The sequence below is a fragment of the Gopherus flavomarginatus genome, chromosome 5, assembly GCF_025201925.1.
Source record: "Gopherus flavomarginatus isolate rGopFla2 chromosome 5, rGopFla2.mat.asm, whole genome shotgun sequence".
NCBI classification, from domain to species: Eukaryota; Metazoa; Chordata; order Testudines; family Testudinidae; genus Gopherus; species Gopherus flavomarginatus.
In genome coordinates this window covers 73719863-73742243 of record NC_066621.1, presented here as the reverse complement: position 1 = coordinate 73742243, position 22381 = coordinate 73719863, and the positions used below count along the sequence as shown (strand labels likewise).

Here is a 22381-nt window from a genome sequence, read left to right as displayed (position 1 = left end):
AAATTGAGGCTTACATAATTGGTATCTAATTTATTAATCAGCAAATAGCATGCAAGTGTATGGAAACCAAGATTTTAAACATTGTACACAATATATACAATAGTTTAAGCTTTGAATTTGCTTGCTCTAATGCACGTTTTAATATAAGCCTGATGGTAACACTAGTTCATGCAGCTTTCTTCCTGGTGAAAACAGTTATTGCAATAATTGCTTGTTACTCTTAAACTATTGTTTGGAATCATGTACATCTCCAAAATAAGTTGGGTGTATTGAAGAATCACCTTAGATTTCCACTATGTTATGCACACATTCACAGAGATGTTATCATCTGTTGTCTAATTTAATAGATCTCTTTTTCTGACCTGTTTCTAGAAATACAGAATTCTAATTAATGTACATTAACACTGGTTAGTATGAGTGGCTGGGAATAAGGAGCTATGGAATCTTTATAGCTCTTCCACTGACTCTGTGTGTGACCTAGAACAAGTCATTTAACTGCTCTGCATTTCAGTCTGTCATTGGAGGAGTGTAATAACAACTGCCCAACTCACGGAGTGCTGTGAGAATTGCTTTACATTGGGTATCCAGTTTGAGAGTCTCAGAAATAAATATCTCAGGTTTCCCCTCTCTCTTGCACTGGTTTCACATGAGTGATGTGAGTGCAAATATGACTGTTTTATAGTATTAAGATTCTTTCGTCTCAGCAGACAAATAACTCTTAGCCCTTTTCCGCGCTTTCTTAGATGAACATGCTAATGAGACTGCAAGAGGCAGCCAACTATTCGAGCCCCCAGAGTTATGACAGCGACTCCAACAGCAACAGCCATCATGATGACATCCTTGACTCATCCTTGGAGTCGACATTGTGATCTTCAACTGACAGAAAACTGGCGGTTTCCCACTGTTCCTCTCCTACTTTACAAGACTCTTTATCACAAACTAATGAAGATGACTTGTTACTGGACTGGGCAGATGTCTCAGTATTAGAGCTGCAAGAACAAGACACTTTATTTCAGTCAGTCTTGAATGTGGGTGCAGGTAACCCAAACAACTTTTGTACTGTTTTTCTTTTTACAATGATAAGAACTGCACTATGTCTTCGTTTTGTTCTGTTTAGTTACTGTAAGCCCTCATGCCTAAGATACTGAAGACATTTAAAAAAACGAAATACTTCACAGCTATGAAACAAACAGCATTGTGCCACGTACTGTCCAGAAGGAGAGGGTAGGGATGTTTATTGCCTATGTTGCTTCTGACCAAACACATTTGGGTGAGGGCTGGATTTCTAGTAATCAGCTTTGCAGACTAACCTTAGCTGCGGATAGTTCTGGTGCTATAATATATTGCTTGCCTTGGTAATAATGGTCCATAAAAGGCAAAGCTGCAAGACAGGGAAATTTAAAGTAAATATTAAAATAAAAAAAAAGCTGCTCTCCTTGCCAGTCTGAGACCTTGGCTTGCTTTCCTCTATTTCACCATGTGTTTATAGAGATTTACAGATATATAAATAGAAATATATGTACAGTCTAAACAAATCAGGTTTTTTTTCAAACACTGTGTAACAAACCATCCTACAGAATTTTAAAGACCAAGTACCCGTTTGATATTCAGGGCTTGATTCTCCTCTTTCTTACACCAGTAAAACTCCATTGACTGTAGTAGAGCTACTCCTGATTTACACTGGTGTAAGTAAGCAAAATTCACTCCTCAGCAGAGGGCCTATGCCGCATTGAAATGCCATCGCTTAAGTGGAACTTCATAGGCACATAGGTTCTCTGTTCACCCTATGGATGGGGGTGAATTTCACCCAATTAGGGTATAGTCAGGCCTTCAGTTTTTACCGTTTGTATTAGAATTTTATAGCTGTTTTCTAAGCCTTTTTTGTCAAAGATTTCTCTCTCTGACCATTACAACTGCAAAAGGGGTTCATTAAAGCTCAGCTCTGCAGGCAGTCCACTGCTACTCTGGTAACATCATTTAGTCTTGTTTGGTTTTTAAATAGCAGAAAGTTGTATTTTGGCAGTTCATCAAAACTGTCTTATCCAGGTCATAAAAGGGGCGGGGGGGAGGGGCGTAGTATCTCTTTTTAAAGTTTAAAAGTTGCTCATGGGTTATGGCTGAGCTGTGAACCTGGCTCTCTATTTCTCCTCCTCCTCTCCACACGCACACAATACAGTTTCAGTATTAAGGCTTGTACTTCTGTTGGGGAGCAAGAACACCTCACAAAGAATTGCACTTTCCTTTCCTTGGGAGCAAATACATTCAATAAAGCCACCACACATCAGCTGTCTCAGGCTGTACTCAGCAAGAACCGCAGTCCTCAACACTGATGTGTACAAGCCTTTCCAGCTCTATTTCGGTGCTGAATTTTAAAGCGATGCCTTACTTATTTTGTACTAATTGTATTAATTACATTAGTGCTGTATATTATGGGATTTTAGGTAAGGAAACAAACAGGGCTAAAGAAGTCATCTCTTGGAATATAACAACAAATTGCTGTGAATATTGTTTGTGTGAAATATTAGATTTTGTTGAAATGTGACGGTAATAAAAGGAGGGAAATGAGATAACCTTTCAGGTTCATATCAATCTGCAGCTAATAGGTCATTGGATAGCTGTTTATTCAATGCAAGAAAAAAAAATAAAAGCTTTTCTATGATGAAAAATGCCATTGCTACTAAACTACAGAAAAGTGATTGCTGTTTTTTGCAGCGTACAGGTAGAAAACTTATTACAAACACTTTTTTTAAGAGCTTGTTAATCCTTCTGGGTTTAAAATAATGTAACAGACACAAGTTCATGCTTCTGTGACTCAGTTTGAATGGATAATTTTATTATCCCTCATGACTTTCTACTATCTGTGATTTGACTGTAGTTACTTTTTTGTCTTTATCCAATGAGAGCTGGTCGTGAATCTCCCGTTACAGCTTTCAAGTCTTGATGATCTTTTTAAAAAAAGAAATTGTAAAAGAATAAGTAAAATATTTTAATGACAGGGAGGGGAAAATCCCCTGAGCTGGTGTCACCGCTTTAACCTTGCTGAACTCTAATTTAGATTGTATCATTTAATGAAAGGCAAAGTGTTACTCAATCAACCTTATTAAACCAGATCTTCTTACTGTAAAATGAGCTACACTCATATGGAATCATATGCAGCACGTGCTGATGAGTTAGAGTGATTCATTTCTCAGCAGTCTGACAGTTCTGCTTCCCAGCACTGACTTTACCTGCTACTACTGTGAATCTGGGTAGAGACTGAATACCTGAACCTGAGACTGAACCCATGCAAGTAGACCCTTGTGCCTGGGTGGATCTGTTTGCAGGATAGAGCCTAAGCTGACTTAACATCCAGCATTTCTCAGCAAACTTTTAACTGAACAAATATCTTTGAAATTGTCAGATAATTTTTTGTTTTTAATCCTGTGTTCAGATGCAGGAAAGGGGTTCTATCTATCTGCTCCTCTCTGATTGACAACTTGGGATACTGTAAAGGAGGCGACTTTGAGTAGGTTAGTCATTTTAGTCTTCACAAAACTCAGTGTCCTTTCTGAAACTTCGGGAAGCAGGGTTACCTGTTATGCACATTTCTTATCTTCATCCTGATTTCATTATAGTTTAGTAAACTTTGTTTTTAATTAATTTGTTCTCATTTTAAGGTTTTGTCCAAAATGCTTCCAATTTTTTTTTGCCTTTTTTTCTACAAAGTTGGCTTGTTTTTAAAAACAAAAAACAAAAAAAAACAAGATTCTATGCAACATTCATGTTGAGTTATAAATTGGAAGCCTAAACCATTTATTTTCCTTTAGAACTGCCAAGAATTGTACAGGCCATAACTGAAACATGGAGACAGTTTTAGTTGAGGGTGGGTTTGGCTAATTTTTTTTTTGTACATTTTGGAAGAAAAAACTATTTCATTGCTGATGCTTAACTTCGATATTATGTGTATTGAATCTTGTCTAAATGTGGCAATTCTTTCAAGAAAAACAAAAAACAAAAAAAAGTCTTTGTGGATATTAAATGGAAGGTTGCTGTTTTGATCTAGTTGTTTCCAGTGGAACCGTTTATGAAATATGTTCTATAAGATGTACATTTTTTCACTGTAACATAGAAATGTAAATATTTGATTAAAAGTGCTGCATTTTGATGAATTTTTTCTAGCCATTTTTAAAGAGAAAACTAGGAATTGAGTATTTTGTGTACGGTATGATGTTTGCCATCTGTTCCCCTCCCTATTTAATTTTCAGTTGTCATTTAGGATTGGAATTTGCAAATGGTCTGTTTAAGATCATGGCCCCCACCCCAGTGTCATGGAAAATAAAGCTGATGATTGTACCAGTCTTAAATTATTCATGATTCAATAAAATTGATACTTATTTATTCAGATTTGTGGTTTTGCTGTAATTTTGTGCCATGTTGATCAAGTGTGTCTGTTTAGTATACTGGCGTTTGGGCTTTTTAGTTCTTTAAAATACATTTATTTTAGTGCTTGTGAAAGAAGGCTGGCTTGACAGCCCTCTAGACTGAAGCCCCTGTGTCCACAGAACAAGGCAGTGGAAATGAAGTTTTTAGTCCATTTCTCTGAGTATAGTAACATGACAAGCTTCATAAGGGCTTGTCTACATGGGAAAATTTGCCAGGAGAACTATACCATGGCCCAAGGACTATTCACTGTGCCAGGGACCTAGCAAGAAAATAACTCTATAGAATGGTGGGTTAGGCCACTCTAGGATGTAAGAGGTTCAATCCCTGCTCCATTGATTTTATTTATAAAAAATTGAATAGGAAAGACTGAAGCTGTGTCTGTGCTACAGTTTGGTCAACATAAGTTACATCATCTTAGAGCTGCCAACTTTTTTATATCGCTCAGGCATGTGGGTGCTTGTGTCGCCACTGCGTGTCCTCACCACAGTTGGTTGGGTCAATAGAAGATACGGTAGGTATACCAGTGTACCTCACATCACCATCCAGCGCTATGCTTCATGGGACATTTTCACAGTGTGCTGAGGGACACCAGCAAGTCACCCAGGAATTGCTGGGAAAGGGGGGGGGGGTCAAGTCCCTCAATCTCTCTTTTTCCATCTCATCATTTTCACACCACTTTTAAAATTCCTACATGCCACTTTTTGAAACTTCAGCATGTACAACTACAACCAAGTGTGCAAGGAGGAAGATGAGCTTCTCACGGATGATGAATGGATGATGGACACAGTGAATAGAAGTGTCAGCTGGTTGCTGACCTTTACACAGCAACTCCACATGGTGAATAGGAGCTTCTGGACCTGAGAAATGAGCGCAGATTGTTGGGTGGCATTGTAATGCAGGTTTGGGATGACAAGCGTTGGTTGCAGAACTTTTGGATGCAAAAGCCCACATTCCTGCATCTGTGTGCTGAGCTTGCCCCAGCCCTCCAGTGCAGAGACACCAGCATTAGAGCAGCATTGGCTGTGTAAAAGCGAGTGGTGAGCGTACTGTGGAACTTTGCACAGCTACATTGCTATTGACCAGCGGGGAATCACTTCAGAACCTTTAAAAATCCACAGTGGGGGCCAATGGCATCCAAGTGTGCAAGGCCATCAAATGTATCCTGCTCTGCAGGAAGTAGTAGCTGGATTTGAAGCAATGGGGTTCCCGAACTTGGTGAGGCTAGATGGGGCAAACATCCTTATTCTGGCACCACCCCATCTTTCCCTGACCACGGCATTGACACTGGTGATGTTGAAATAATTGTTGTGATTCTGGAGGAACCTTGTTCCCCTAGTTCATGAAACCGTACACTGGCCACCCTGACAGAGTCCAGGAAAGATTCACTTCTCAGCTGAGTAGGTGCAAGCTCCCTGATGAATGTCCATTGGTAATCTCAGAGCTCACCGGTGCTATTTAATTACGACTTGGCTATCAACAAGGCAAACGCTCCTATTAGTATTGCTGCATGTAGTGTACTCCAGAATACCTGTGAGGTGAAGGGGGAAAGGCTACCAGCAGGGTGGAGGGGTGAGGTGGGCTAGCTGTCTGCTGACTTTGAACAGTCAGACACAAAGGCTATTAGAAAATTCAACCATGGAGCTGTAAGGGAGGCCTTAAAAGACCATTTTAACGGTAAGATAGAGTAGTGTAGTACTTTTGGGAACTTGTGTGTCTTTGTGTGTGTAGACCTTAAACAGGGGTGGGTGATGAGGCCTGATATGACTTTTGTAATGTGGCATGGCTGCTTGGTGAAAACTTTGAATGTACACTGAGTTTTGAAAACTAAAACTTTGTATGCAAACAAACAGGAAACAAACGTAAAGTGCAAATAAACAAGTTAAAAAATGTTTAGCAGCACTTTGAGTGTGTCCCATTCTTATACAAACCAATTACAATAAACAAACATGCTTACAAATTAAAAAGTAAAACGCGTTACAATGGTTCATTCATGTTTAAAAACAAGTAGTGCTCTGTGCATGCTGGCTGAGCCTGCAGCTCTCACAGGTCAGTGGTATAGGTGTAATCATAGTTCTTGTTCTCCGCTGGCATGGAGTGGTAGGATTCATGCCATGATGCCACCTGTTATGCTGGGAAGTATAGGGAGCAGTGACCGTGGAGTTTTCCATAGAATGGAAAGGCTGTTGTGGACAGGGTCTTTGGCCTTTTGCTTGTTGCCTGAGCAAAGCCATAATACACTTCGCTGTCCCTTTGCCTCTTCTCCAGCAGTCAATCACTCCATGCCTAGTCCTTCACCCTGCTCTCAGCCCTTCAGCACCTCCAGTCCCTGTGTTTGTGGTCAGAAGCTGTAGAAGACTGGCAGAGCTCACAGAACATGTCCTCCTTGGGCTGCTTCTTTCTTCATCTAGTCCATGTAAGGCATTCAGCAGATGCAGAGGGGGCACCACTCAAGGCCACCATGCCAGAGGCTGCTGAGCAGAGCAACAGCTAGTGTTAGATTTACAGTCACAACAGAAAGGGTGTGATAAGGCTCAAACCTGCCTTCCATTAGTCTCATCATGATCTTTAATAAAAAATGCTGTCATTTTAGCCTCTCATTACAGCACCACTCTGCAGCTCAAGATATGCTGAGTCAGGACTATTGCATGGGAGTTTTATATGCTGGGCAGCCCTGGGTATGAGTACAGGGACAGTGCAGTGCATAGTGCCAATATTTTCACAGCCAGCAGTGATTTTGGCTCATATCTCAAGTCTAAGGGTGGCAAAAGCCCAGAGAACACAGCTGCTACTGGCATCCTGAAGCCACCTAGGGCTGCCAGCCTGCTTACTGCACTGGTGCCAGCGAAACCCTTCAGAGAGTGGTACGGGAATGGGTCCTATGGTGGGAGAAGAAATGATGGTGCCATCCCTAGAAACGTTTAGGAGCGGATGGCACAGTATCTCCATGAAAGCCTCATCCTGGGTGTTCAAGAAGCTAAACACCACATAGGGAGACTTATGTCCCCTGCCTCCCCTCCCAACAAGCCAAAGGAAGGCAAAGCAGACGCCACCTCTGCCTCTTTCTTCTACCTCAGTTGGCGCACAGGGCAGTGAGCTGATGCAGACAGTGTAATTTGGACTGCTACACTCAGCTGTTTGAATTTAGTTTTGCCCATGTAGTAGTTGCAGGGCCGGTGCAACCATTTAGGCGAACTAGGCGGTTGCCTAGGGTGCCGAGATTTGGGGGCGCCAAAAAGCGCCCCCAAATATTTTTTTAAATGGTTGACCGGGCTCTGCTGCTGGGACAGAGAGGGAGTCTGAGCTGCCGGTTCAGGCGGCAGCCCAGGGGGTCCCCCGGGTCAGGACGCCACCGCGGCAGCCCGCAGTCCAGGGGATCCCCTGGCCCAGGGAAACCCCGGCTGCTGCGGAGGCGCACTGACCCTGGATCAGCGCACACCGCCGCGGCAGCTGGCAGGCCAGGGGCCCCCCGGGTCAGCGCGCCGCCGCAGCAGCCCGGAGCCCAGGAGGTCCCCCGGGTCAGGGCGCCGCCGCGGCAGCCGGCAGCCCAGGGGATCCCCTCGCCAAGGGAAACCCTGAGCCGCCGGCTCCTGCTGAGGCGCACTGACCCTGGGTCAGGGCGCCGCCGCGGCAGCCAGTAGCCCAGGGGGTCCCCCGGGTCAGGGCGCCGCCACGGCAGCTGGCAGCCCAGGGGGTCCCCCGGGTCAGGGCGCCGCCGTGGCAGCTGGCAGCCCAGGGTTTCCCTGGGCCAGGGGATCCCCTGGGCTGCCGGCTGCCGCAGCGGCGCACTGACCCGGGGGATCCCCTGGGCTCTATCCCATTTAAGTTTGTATATCTCTTGGCAATTATTGTTGTGAATATTATTACTTATGTATTCTGTGTCCAAAAATGTTCTAGGATCTCTACAGACAAATAAAAGAGACTCACTAGCCCAAAGAGCCTGTGATCTAAATTAAAAATGACACCAAGTGATAGTGACAAACAATGGGAGCAAAATAAGGAAATGGGAAGAGGAGGATACAAAAATCAGGTGACATAGTTACTTGTTAGGTTCACATCATGTTCTGCAAAATCTGTACAGTTTTTTATATTCCCTTTCCTATTTGTATCTAAACTGTTCCCACGTTTTCTAAACTTGAAGTGATTTTCTGTTTCATTACTAAACAGACCCCTTACAAACAATCCATACACCCTTGTGTGTTGTTTTAAACTATTGCATGTGTTAAAACCTACTAAGCCCCCACTTCTTAGGAAATATGTGTAAACGAGCTCTTAAGCTATCTTACTTCACCACCAACCACCCTTAGCCCAGTTCCCCAACCCAGGTGACTGTAAGCCTCTCATCCTCTGATATCTCCACATCTCTTCCATCCCCAGCAATCATGTCCTTATTTCAGTAAGTAAGTATTTTCATTGCCCAGAAATGAGAAGTTTACAAAAGTTACTCTTGTTATCAGAGGCCTTGATCCACCTTCATAGAATTATAGAATATCAGGGTTAGAAGGGACCTCAGGAAGTCATCTAGTCCAACCCCCGCTCAAAGCAGGACCAATCCCCAGACCTTGAAGTCAGTGGAAAAATTCCCACTGATTTCAATGGGTTTTAGATCAGGCCCAGAGGCTCCAAGAGCCACTTCTTCCTCTTCCTTCACAGAAGCCCTTCAACATCATATTGCCTCCTGTTCCAGCACTCAGCTCAGGCTCCCTGTTAAATAATAAAGAACTTCTGGGGCTATTACCTCAGAAAAGCAGAAAGTTTGTTACTCCTGTTTTATTGTCCCATTTGAAATAATTCTTTAAAATGTAGGTTTCTCTTGTGTAAGGTAACAAGTGACTCAGGATCACCATCTAGCCACAACATGCACGATGCTGAGAAATAAGTAGGTGTGGTGGTTGCTTGCTGACTGGTAAAGTCCTGATTTGATACTAAATACTGGAACAGACATGAACTATTAATATCTCTAGAGCTTCCAGGCCTCTCCCATTGATGGCCTCTTCTCTTTCGAATCAAGCAAATGGGATTTGCATGTGAATTCTTACAATGTAACATTCAAGGATTAGCTGGACAGCTCAGAGCACCTTGGAGTTGTACCTTCTGTGAACTTTAATCTTTTATCATTCTTTCTAGCAGAGCAGCACAATAGTGGGATCCTAGGTTGTACTAGCCAGATGTTTTCCTTACTAACTTGGAAGGTTGCTCTCCTATTATTTTGTCAGATGCTTGAATTACACCTATCTCAAGTGAGGTAAAGTAGAACAAGGCAAAACATCTTAACAGATACCTCCTGCATAAGTGATTGCAGGATAGGGGTCTATTTCTTTAAAACAAACCTGGACCACAATGCCTCTGAGAAACTTGACAACCCATAATATGGAACAACTTTTTGATCCTATCCAGAGCAGTTGCTGTTACACCAGTAGGATAAGATCTGCCTACATCTGTGCTTTTGTTTAGTGTAATGGTTGCAACATAAACCTAACAAGGCTTGAATGCTCAGGCTTAAGCTTGAAAGTCGTCTTGATCTCTTAATCAATATTTACGTCAAACAGTTGATGAAATTCAAATAGTTTATTATAGTAAGTGACATGCATTCTCTATCCTTTACTTTTAATAGTGAACAAGAAAAAGGACTGATAGGAATAAAATTTCATTTTTTTTCGTTTACAGTTGATGCAGCCTCATGGCAGATTAAAAAAAAAGGTCTGGGGCACAATTTCGTGACCGTGTATTGTGTATAATGTATGTGATTTTTTGGGGGGTGCTGGGCAAGATGGAAGTTTCGCCTAGGGTGCAAAATATCCTTGCACCAGCCCTGAGTAGTTGACTGCTATGCATTCCAGAGCGTTGCTATACATTCTAGAGCGTTGAATTGTACGCCCAGTGCTGGTTTAAAAAGTAAATTGAAGAATCAAAACTTTCTGCCTTTATTCTCTAACTGGTACAGATGGGAGGGGGGCAATTTTTAAATAGGGAAGAAGGGCAGGGAGAGGGACACAGGGCACTGAAAAGGGAAACAAAGATGCTCATAAGAAATAATGCATCCATACACTTACCTGCACGCCCTTTGCTTCGTCAGCAGGCTCATCTGTGTGAAACTGGTGGGATTGGCTTGACTCTGGCAGAGTTTGAAATAGCTCCTGGCTTGCCCTATGATTTATGTCTCCCCCCTCCTTAATGTGCACTGCAGGGGTTTCCACACCCAGCTCACACAGTGTCCCCAGTCACACTGAGGGTGAGAGTGAGTCCCTGCCAAATGTGGCATTCAGGTCATTGTAGAACAGGGGTGGCAAACTACGGCCCCATGGGTCATTTTAAGCTGGCCCCTGAACCGCACCAAGTGCTGGGTATGGGGCCGAGCCGCGTAGTGCAGCCCAGGTGCAGGGTTGGGGCTGCACCACTTGGCTCGACACTGCTCTGGGGGGGGGGGGGGCTGGGTCAGGGCCATGCCCCAACCCCTGTCTCAGCCCTGATTCCCCCTCCCACTCTCTAAACCCCTCAGTCTCAGCCCGGAGCACCCTCCTGCACCCCAAACTTCTCATCCCTAGCCCCACCCCAGAGCCCACACCCCAGCCAGAATCTGCACCCTTACCCCAGCCCTGATCCCCACCCCAGCCCTCTGAACCCTTCGGCCCCAGCCCAGAGCACCCTCCTACACCCAAAACTCCTCATCCCCAGCCCCACCCCAGAGCCCACACTCTAACCCTAATTTTGTGAGCATTCACAGCCCTCCATACAATTTCTATTCCTCAGTGTGGCCCTCAGGCTGAGACATTCGCCCACCCTACTTGTAGAAGCAGCAGGTCTGCTGGGCAACCCCAGATTAGTTATTGCCCTTCCTCATCTTATGATCTGCCTGCTGAAGTTCCGTCACTTTCACTTGCCATTGATTCTCACCCCCATTGTGCCCCAGGCCTAGGGCATCTCCTGCACAAGCTGCACTTAGATGGCTCCAGTCCTTTGGCTGCTCCTTAGCTGTGCTTGTAGAGTCTCTTCTCCTCACGCCCGTCCAAGCCGAGGAGCTCCAGGCACGAGCACATCAGGTGTAGCTCTCTGTCTGCACTGAGCCAGCAGGGATGGAAGTGCATAGAAGTGGGTTAATATGTGTACTCACCCAAGTGGGCAACCAAGAAAAGGCATTTCAGAACCATGCTGTGTTTTTTAAGGCATGGGGAGGGAGGGATGTGTCAGGTGTCCAGTATCAGTGCTGCCCCAAAACAATGAAGTTAAACATTGTGACCAGAGTGATGACTGTTGCGGGCTAGCTGCTGGATGTCTGGTAAGGTCGACAAAGGTAATGCATTGTCTACACTAGCACCACATTGCTGGAAGTAGGTCAATTTTGGCTTGTATCATTCGGGGAGGTCCTGTAATTGCATCAATGAAATGGTGCTTACATTGGCAGCAGAGACGTTTAGACGCAGACACATGCAAAACTAGTCGATTTAATGTTTTCGTGTAGAGCAGGCCTGGGAAAGCTCTGTAGCAGACTATCGCAAGGCCTAGTGGCAATGACACTTCTATAATGTGGGTGACCTATGTTCAAATCTCTTCCCCACATCAAGCAGAGGAGAGAATTGAACAGAGTCTCCCACATCCCCATGAGAGACCTAATGCATGGGATTAAGGGAGTAATCCCCTGCCATTTTGTGACTGCATTCCTGCTTTGTTTTTTGTCAAAATACCCCAAAACCCAACAAAAAAGTTTGTGTCTGGTCAAAACAACCCAGAATGATTCACTGGAAATTTAAAAAGAAAATTGGTTTCAACTCAACCTGAAACAAAACTTTTTTTGGAATTTTCAGAATCAGCAGCAAATGAAAAAAAACATTATTCACCCATTTCTGATCCTGATGCCACACAATGCTGGTCTTAGGGAGAACCCCCATTGGTCATCCAGGGTGTATCCTGCTCTGGGGCTTGGCCTCAGTTTCATCAGACCCCTCCCACTCAAGTGCACTCCAGCTGCCAGTTTGGCTGTGTCTTTTCTCCTCTGTCCCACCCATTTCTTTTTAGGGCACTGTTTAGAACTCTCCTTATTCAGACAAAAACCCAGTCTAAATTCAGATGCCAATGGGAATTCCACATTGTTCAGATGAGTAAACTGAGACACAGAGCAGCTAAAAGGCTTATTAGACTTTTTTCCTGAGTGGGTCATATTGAAAAGGGCCCTAAATTAAGAATCTAAGAAAGCATTTCCCCAGGACAGAGCCTTCATCTCATCCATACAGTTCCAGCTCTGAGTGCTAGTTTTGCTATAATTTGAGCCAACAGTATAAAATTCAGGACAGACCTTTGGGCTGAAGCTGAGGCTTTACTTCTGTGCTGAGAGGTGGGGAGAAAGCACCTTCCTCTTGGTCCCTGATTGCTGGGTGTGAATAACCTGGCCACTGGGGGGTGGGGGGGGTCCCATTGACGTCTCAGATTTCCACTGATATGAGTTCACCTGGCCAGTTCTTTAATGTCAGTCCACCTCAGCTGGGCAACACTCACACACCCCTCAAGTCTCCTTCATTTCCTCAAGAGCATAATTAACCCTTTTGCATAGGTTGTCATGAGGGCTTCATAAAAATATTACTGAAAATTCCCACTGAGTCACAAGTAATTCAATGTATAGCTAATAACCGGCTCCTGTGTACACCAGGTCTACCCAAAAAGGGTATTTTCATCCACTAAAGAGAAAGTGATTCTTTAACATTATTGTTGGCTTTTAAAGGGACTCTAAAGACAGGAAGAGCTACCTACAATAAGCCCTGTCAACTTTTTCTTGTTGTTTGTTGTAAGCTAGGGAAAGGTATTGGCTGCAGGGCATTACTACAACCTATTACAAGAAAATATTAACCAGTAAGTATTGCTCCCTTGGAGCATAATGGGGATAGAAATAAGGTTTGCTGAGTGGCAGATCTTTGTGGCTTTAGTCATTTCGCTGCACTTTTCACTTCTCAGCTACAAGCCTTCCCTCACTTGTCTCTTAACAGTGTAACAGAGTACAAACTATAATCTAGCACTGAGCTGCCAATAATACAGTGTTTCCGTTTGTGGCAGTGTTTTCCTGAGGCAGGAGCAACTGTATTTCTAAAAGGCTCTTTTTAGCCAGCTGGGTTTTTTCCTGTTCTCAGACTTCATTTTGATTCATGGACATGCAAATTTGGTGCTTAAAGGTGCTCAGCGCGCTGGCTCTAACCCTGCCTCGAATGCTTTCGGGGACTGAGTCCAAAGGGCTCAGCGCCACGAGCCTCTTCTTTCTTTCTCACCCTCACCCTTACTTTTGGCCGTACTCTTTTTTGAACCCTTTCTGCTAGGTCTACATGTAAAAACATCAAAACATCACTCACTTTCTCTTTAATTGCTGCTCTGTCTCCCTCCTTCCAACAGGCTACACTTCCTCTCTCCTCCAGCTCCTTCCTGCCCATAGCTTCCAGGTTTCCTACCTTAGTACCATCCTCTTCACACTCTGTAGACATCCTCGCCCACCATTGAATACCACCTCTCACTCCTATGTCTACCTCTCTATATGGGTGTTATTTACCTGGACCTGAAGGGTGGAGGGGAAACATCTCATGTGACTTTCAATGTGGGGTGGAGTATCACTGTGTTTCTCTCCCAACTTTCAGCTCCCTATTTGGAGGGGAGCAAAAAAAGAGAACTGTCTAAGGCATCAGCTCTCAATACACCCAGTAGGTCTGTTGGGCAGACACTCCTATGTCTACCTCTCTACATGGGTGTTATTTACCTGGACCTGAAGGGTGGAGGGGAAACATCTCATGTGACTTTCAATGTGGGGTGGAGTATCACTGTGTTTCTCTCCCAACTTTCAGCTCCCTATTTGGAGGGGAGCAAAAAAAGAGAACTGTCTAAGGCATCAGCTCTCAATACACCCAGTAGGTCTGTTGGGCAGGGAAGAAGCAGCTGCAGCTGCAGCTTACTGCCACTAGGCCCATCCGCTCCCTTTGCTGGCCCAGCTGGAGACTACTTTCTGAAGCCAGTTCAGCTCTCTCTCTGCCTCCTTCCTTCCCCCACCAACCCACACACCATCAGAGGGAGCCAAGCGGGGCAGCCAAATGCACTGCACTGAAGAGAGGCTCAACTCCTACCCCTGCAGTTCCAGCTCCTTCTCCTCTCAGCAAGGCTGTTTCAGGTATGAGGAGGAAGGGAGCTAAAGGTGCTCTGGGGGAGCTGCACAAGGGAAACACAAAAGTTCAGGGAAGGACTCTGGAGGGACAGTCTCACAAGCCTGTGGCAGTTCTCTGAGGGTCTTTGTGTCCCATGCCAATCAATGCTGCTGGCAAAGTTACTCCCCCGCTTTCAGCACCAAGCACCCCCTCCCCCCCCCCCCCCTTCTTGAGTTTCATTTTATGGCATTGTGTCTCTGGCATATTTGAACACCCTGCTTCCTGTCAAAAAGGAAACCACCAAGGCAGGAATAGCACAGACAGTGTACCTGGGATTGCAGAAAACACACTACACTGGGGAAGTGCCACTCACCCACCAGAGCTCTTACTGTAATGTACTTAATGTAATGCTCTTACTTGCCAATTACAGAACCAGTTTCTCCTCTCTTGGTTTTCACACCTCAACTGCTAGAACAGGGCCTCATCCTCCCTGATTGAACTGACCTCGTTATCTCTAGCTTGCTTGCTAGCACACATATATATACCTGCCCCTGGATATTTCCAGTACATGCATCTGAGGAAGTGGGTATTCACCTACGAAAGCTCATGCTCCAAAACGTCTGTTAGTCTATAAGGTGCCACAGGATTCTTTGCTGCTTTTACTGATCCAGACTAACACGGCTACCCTCTGATACTTGTAATGATATTGTTCTCCCTGGCTGTCACTGGGCTGGAGAAGGGGAAGGGGAAGGGGAAGGGGCAGGAACAGATACATTTCCCAGCATTAGGAAGATGCTCTTCTTTTTTATGGTTATTGAAAGCCTGACCTGATCTATGAAACATAGAGTCTCCTGCAATTCTTGGCCAAGCCTTTTATAAGTGGCTCATGATTTTGAGCACCTACTATGAGATCTCTTAAAGGGGCCAGGTTTTCAGAGGGCAGGAGCGCAGCACTTTCTGAAGATCAGGCCCCTTAAAGGGATCTCAAGTGAGACACACACATTTGCTAGTCATGTCTGGTAATCTTGGCCATTGGTAGTGAGAAGCTCTCTCTTTCTCTCATCAGAGGCAATTCGTTTTAAGATTACACACGCTAAAGAAATGTTTCTGCTAAGAAATGTTAATCAACAATGGCTATTTTTTTTCAGATGTTGTTTTTGAAGTGTGTGGACCAGAACTACAGGCCTGGGGAACAGACTGGCTGGTGTGAAAGCAGACATCGCTGTTCCTCTTACTGCTCTAAGTAAAGCCCCACTGTTTCATGCTGGTGTGACAAACATGCTTTTGTGCCTATGGTGTTAACAGCTGTGGCTTATTAGCTGAAGCCTGTGTGTTTACGTATGCATCCGCTAACTGAACATATTGCATTATTGACATCAGTGTGATTCTTAATGCAGTGCTGTGTGTTTTACTGTACTCATGGTGCAATTCTGTAAGGGGAGCCTTTAATGGCATATGTTCAATGTTTTTAACACAAAGGGCTCAGTTTTGCACTAGCCAGATGGGCGCAGCTTCTATTGAGGTCAATGGCTCTGACTCTCTAGTCGGGTTATAAACCACTGCAACTCCATGACGTCAGTGAACTTACGCTGGTATTACACAGGGTAACACAGTGGCATCAGGCCCCGAGTACTTTGAGATAAATGACAGTTGCGCCTGCGTAGCTGAAGCCAGCCCTAGGCCCAAGGACTTCACACCATTCACACCTTAGTATCTGTTATCGAAACTCCTTCGGCCTGTGGCCCCAGCAAAGAGAAGTGAAGCAGGGCAGGACTCAGAGCAGGAAGTGAAACAAGGCCCTTGACTCAGACCTCGTCCTGGAGACACCAGCCTTTAGTGAATTTACTGGCATTGACCTTAGCCAATGCCCAAGTTACATTAATTAGCTCATATGACCGCAATCTTGCCATTGTTTTCTTATGTCTAGTTGAGCACTTTTTCCCCATATAACCCTTAGCTAATGGTGTTACTGTTTGTATAGTAAAATACTATGTGTATAATATGTAGTATTAGCCCTCTTGCACTCCCCATCAACATCTTTGCCAGTATAGCAGAATCATAATATCTCTGCATCTCAGTTCTCTGTCTGTAAATTGGGGCTAATACTACTTCCTTTCTCCACGTTGATTGTATTGTCTACTTGGACTCTGATCCTGCAAAGACTTATGCACTGCGGTGAATGGGACTACTTGGAGTGTGTAAAGGCTACCACACACATACTTCTTTGTCGGACAAGGGCCTTAGCTTATAAGCTCTTTGGGATAGGCACTGTCTCTTAGTTTGAGAACTTGAAAGGTATTTAGGTACCTAACTCCAGGCCAATGTGTCTGTACAGTGCCTCGCACAATGTGGCCCTAATCTTAGTTCAGGTTTGTAGGAGCTACTGTAATGCCAGTAAGAATAATGCTCTTTTTTTTTGTTTGATGTACCAAGCATACCATTCCAGGAGCCCTGCATGCCATGGAGGTGGGTGGGACAGACGGGGAAATCAAATAATGGTACAACCACCATTGTTGCAAAATAATGCCTTTTTCGTTCAGTATGAGGGAGGGGTGCTTTCAGTTAATTACCACAACATTGTCACCAGATGGCAGCAAAGACAAAACAATTGAATCCAAATCTCTGCCTGAGGCACTCGATTCCAAATGTAAGCACGACAAAGTTATAAAAGAGGGTGTATTTCTGAGACTGCCATTAACATCTGGAAATGACACTGAACTATGAAATGGTTTCACATGCAAAGCAGAGATGGTGCCTATTTTACTTTTCCTGTTTGGTGAAGGAGAAAATGTTTTGCTTTGGCAACAATTTGCAGTAGCATATTTTTTCATTAAAATGTGCTAGAACAAAGAAATACAAGCCAAACTCCATAGCAAATACTAGGTCTCCATTATTTTATTTTGTGGGTGCAGGAACTTGGGAGTCAAGGATTTTAGTTCTACCACTGATTCATTGTGACCTGGGGAAGTGACTTTAGGCCCTTCATTGCTCTGTGCCTCACCTATAAAATGGGGACACTACCGCCTACCTCTCAACAGGCTGTTGTGAGGACTATCATTTGTAAAGCACACTGAGATCATTGTACTAATTAAATGCAAGGTGCTAGTACCCATAACAACAGCTCTGTGGTTAATTCAGCCTTTATACCTGGTTAACAGTGATTTTTATAAGTCTTTATATTCTCCTAAACACTTTGGGTCAGATTCTCTCTCTGGTGTAAAGCCATGTCGGTCCCCTGACTTGAGACAAGCTATGCTGAGTTACACCAACTGAGGATCTGGCCCACTGTGTTCTATTTTTTCTGGTTTCTGTACTATGCCTTTCTTGCTTTTATTTAAGGTCACTGGAATGGCGAGGTGTTGAGCGTTAGGTCTGGATAGACACACATGGCTTGTCAGTCTAGAAGGCTCACTTTAAACAAAGGCAAACTGCAATGAAAAGAACAATAGTAAACTATTTTACACCTGTGCAAAACGCTACCACATCAGAGTTCTCAACTCAATTACACCTGTAGTAGCATTTTACATCCACTTTGCACAAGTGCAAGGCAGAGGAAAATCACTCCCCTTAGGTTTAGCTCCACTCTTACAGGCTGCAAAAACTTTCTGAACAAAATGACCACTGTTTCTCCTTGCAGCATAGTTCTGGCTGTGTCGGTCTCAGGATATTACAGAGACAAGGTGGGTAAGGTATATTTTATTGGACCAACATCTATTGATGAGAAAGACAAGCTTTAAAGCCACACAGAGCTCTTCTTCAGATCTCAGCCCTGTGTGGCTCAAAAGCTTGTCTCTCTTACCAACAGAAGTTTGTCCAATATAAGCTATTACCTCACCCATTTTGCTTCACTGTCTCCACAGACAGGCAGCGTTTTAGGGTATGTCTACACTGGCAGATTTACAGTGCTGCTCAGAGAGCGCTGAAGGGAAACCGCTGTTGTGTCTTCACACTGTCAGCTGCCTGCACAATAGCGTGTTCACATTTGTGGCACTTGCAGTGGTATTCGGAGTGGTGCACTCTGGGCAGCTATCCCACAGAGCATCTCTTCCTCTTCGGCCACTAAGAGTTGTGGGAAGGCGGAGGGGGCCATGAGGCATCCTGAGTCCTGTCCCAGTGCCCCATGATGCATTGCTTCGCATCCCAGCAATCCCTGTGCTTCCATCCACATTTGGCACCATCTTTCAATGGTTTGTGTGCTACACGCTCTGCTCTTTCTCTTTGGTCTGAAAGAATGGATCCCACACTGTTGACCAGTATGCTGCTCGCTCTCGGTAACACATCACGAGTGACAGTGGAGATATCCCTTAAATGACAAAGGCAAGAGGAGTTCAACATTGATCATGCCACACATAGTAGCTATGACACTAGATTGCCTGTGGCATTCACGGAGATGCTGACCACAGTGGAATGCCATTTTTGGGCTTGGGAAACAAGCACTAAGTGGTGGGATCACATTGTTATGCGTGTCTGGGATGGGGAGCAGTGGCTGCAGAACTTTTGGATGAGGAAAGCCACTTTCATGGTACTATGTGATGCGCTTGCCCCAGCCCTGCAGCGCAAGGACACGAGAATGAGAGCTGCCCTGCCATTGGAGAAGCGCATGGTGATTGCACTGTGGAAGCTGGTTACTCCAGACTGCTACTGATCGGTTGCTAACCAGTTCGGAGTGGCGAAGTTGACCGTTGGACTCATGTTGATGGAAGTGTGCAGGGCTCCGAAAGACCATGACTCTGGGCCATGTGCATGACATTGTGGATGACTTTGCACAAATCGGCTTCCCTAACTGCGGAGGGGCGATAGGTGGCACACACATTCCAATTCTGACACCAGACCACTTAGTCACCAAATACATTAATTGGAAGGGGTATTTCTCAATGGTTCTCCAGGCGCTTGTGGATCACCATGAGTGTTTCACGGACATTAACACAGGCTGGTCTGGAAAGGTGCATGACACATGTATCTTTTGGAACACTGGTCTGTTTAAGAAGCTGAAAGCAAGGACTTTCTTCCCAGCCCAGAAGATCACTGTAGGGAAAGTTGAAGTGCCCATTGTGATCCTGGGAGACCCTACTTAGCCCTTAATGCTGTGGCTTATGAAGCCATACATGGGACAGCTTGACAGCAGCAAGGAGCAGTTCAACAACAGGTTGAGCAAGTGCAGAATGACTGTTGAGTGTGCTTTTGGCCATTTAAAGGCCTGCTGGTGCTGCTTATATGGGAGGCTGGACCTGGCCGATGATAATATTCCTATGCTAATAGCCACGTGCTGTATGCTCCATAATATTTGTGAAGGGAAGGGTAAAAGTTTCACTCAGGGTTGGACTGCTGAGGCTCAGTGCCTGGAGGCTGAATTTGAACATCCAGAGACCAGGGCCATTAGAGGGGCACAGAGCAGTGCCATAAGGATCAGGGGTGCCTTGAGGCATAAATTGAAACTGAAAGCCACTAATATTTGTTGCTATGCTCAGGAGTGCAGTGCTTGTAATGCTAGGAGGTGATTGAGATTGGTACAGATGATGCACTATGAAGGTGTAAGAAAATTGCCTGTTGCTTTGCAGTGCTCTGTTTGCTTTCAATTAATGGACTAAAGATTGCTTTCAAACCAAAACAATTCTTTTATTAAAAAACAACAACTGGAGGAGAGAGACAAACTAAAAACACATTATCACTGAGGGTGATGAGGGAAAGGAAGGGTTCCAGGAAGAGGTGGGGTCCCGGAACGGATAAAAATTTGTGTATGTCCAGGTATCATATCCAGCTTTCTCCTTTTGTGTACAGGGCAGCGAGTACTGTACTTCAGCAGGGCTAAACTGCAGAGGGACGGGTTTTGATTGCAGTGGGTACTGGGAGTCCACAGGGCTGGACTGTGATGGGGGAGGAGTGGAATGCAGTGGGTACAGACTGGAGCCAGGAGGTTGGTAAGAGTGTGTTGATGGTGTCTTGGGGGCGCATGGGAAAGAGTTTTGCGACAGCAGCTGTGGGGGAAGGCAGGCGTGGAGCTGTTTGGTTTGCAGTGCTAGTAGCACCTGAAGCGTGTCTGCTTAGTGCTCCATAATGTTTAAGAGCCGCTCCATGGCTTCGTTCTAGTGCGTCGCGTTCTCCTTTCAGTCCCTCTTCTCGCTGTCCTGCCACTCCTTCAATTCTTGTTTTTTGGCTGTGGCATGCATCATGACATTTAGTACTTCATGGCCACCTTCTAATTCTGTGCAGCCATTCAGCTGGCGATAACAAAAAGGGAAGCGGCTCCCACAGTTATATCTATCTGTGAAGCCAAAATGCAACATTTTACAGAAGCAGCACTGTTTGTAACACACACACCACTGATTCAGTGATTTAAAACAGAGCCACTATTCACATACCTGTCACTAACTGGCTGATCCTAGACAAACATACATGAGCCACAAGACCCCCAAAATGGTGAGTAACTGCAGGGGAAATCAGTGTTCCAGGACTGTACTGTACACTGGGCATGTGGCTCCTGGGGAGACCCAGCACTGTAGGGGGGCCTTATAATCATTCCTGTCCCCACACTTTCCGCAGAATGTGTTTATTACAGAAGATATCTCGCTGCTGAGGGTGAGCAGGGAATCATGGGAAGGTCTTCTCCAGGACTTGGCCCTTATGTGGCTCACCTGTGTGCAGCAATTGTCCCACCCCACCCCCTGGTGATGGCAGAGTGGCATGGGAAAGTTACCCTTAATGGGGCAAGAAACAAAGCAGCTCTTCCAAAGAACCTGCGGTAGCAGATTTCCCAGTATCTCCATGAGAGTTTCCTGGAGATCTCTGACACAGATTCCCAGGAAGTGAGGGACTCAATCAACACCCTGTTCCACCACTCAGACTAGGCATGTGGTGGTATGTTCATCATACAGACAAGCCTGCTTTCTGCCACCCTCCTTCCCCCAACAACTCACTTCAGTGATTCCCAAAATCAAAGCCACTTACCAGGGGCCTCCTCTCCTGTTTGCACTTCGCCAAGATCTGACAGCTGTGACTGGCTAGCCTCCTGCAGGGTAGAAAAGAGCTCCTGGCTGCAAGAATCGCTTACCTCCGAGTCATCCTCTGCCTCTGGGTCCCACTCCCTCTCCACATCCTCATCCAAGATTTCCTCCTCCTGGGTCAGTCCACTCTTGACTGGCATGTGAGCCACCAAAGTATCCACAATGGCCTTCGCAGTGGAAGTGCGGTCGCCACCGAGTATCGTGTCCAGCTCTTAGAACCAGCAGCTTGTGGGCACAGCACCGGGTCAATGGTTTGCCTCCCTCATCTTCTGGTAGGTGTTCTGCAGCTCCTTCACTTTGACCCTGCACTGCAGTATGTCCCAGTCATGGCCCCTTTCTGTCATGTATTGTGAAATCTGTCTGTAGGTATCATAATTCCTACAACTGGAGTGCAGCTGGGACTGGACAGCCTCCTCTCCCCAAATGCTGATGAGGTCTAGCAGCTCAGCATTGCTCCAAGCAGGGGGATCACCTGGTGCATGGAGCAGGCATGGTCATGTCGAATGATGCGCTGAGACCACTGCATACATCACGGAGCAAACAGGAAGAGGACCTTCAAAATTCTCAAGGAATTTAAGGGGTGGGGCTCATGGTTGGTCACCTGAGGGCAGGACAATAGAGTTCAAACTGATGACCAGAGAGGCAAGAAGAGGCATTGTGGGACACCTCCTGGAGGCCAATTGCAGTGCGGTAATCGACCAGGGTACCTACACTAGCACTGCGGTGCTGTAGCCCCGGCACAGAAAGCTACACCTCTTGTCAGGGTGTTTTTTTACAGTGCTCCAACTGCACTGTTTCTGCGCACTAAGTGGCTTGGCAGTGTGTACACCTCGGGAGTTACAACACAGAAGT

At 45.3% G+C, this 22381-nt stretch overlaps 1 protein-coding gene across 10 annotated transcripts in view; it reads left to right on the top strand.

The window, feature by feature from the left end:
- The window catches only part of NAV2 (neuron navigator 2), a 356425-nt gene extending 352042 nt beyond the window's left edge, over positions 1 to 4383 (top strand). For all 10 annotated transcript variants that reach the window (XM_050955210.1, XM_050955208.1, XM_050955206.1 and 7 more), the window contains one exon: positions 744 to 4383. In XM_050955210.1, the coding sequence (XP_050811167.1) occupies positions 744 to 869 (126 nt within the window). In that variant the 3' untranslated portion in view covers positions 870 to 4383. The remainder of the gene's footprint in view (positions 1 to 743) is intronic.
- Positions 4384 to 22381: the final 17998 nt, after the last annotated feature.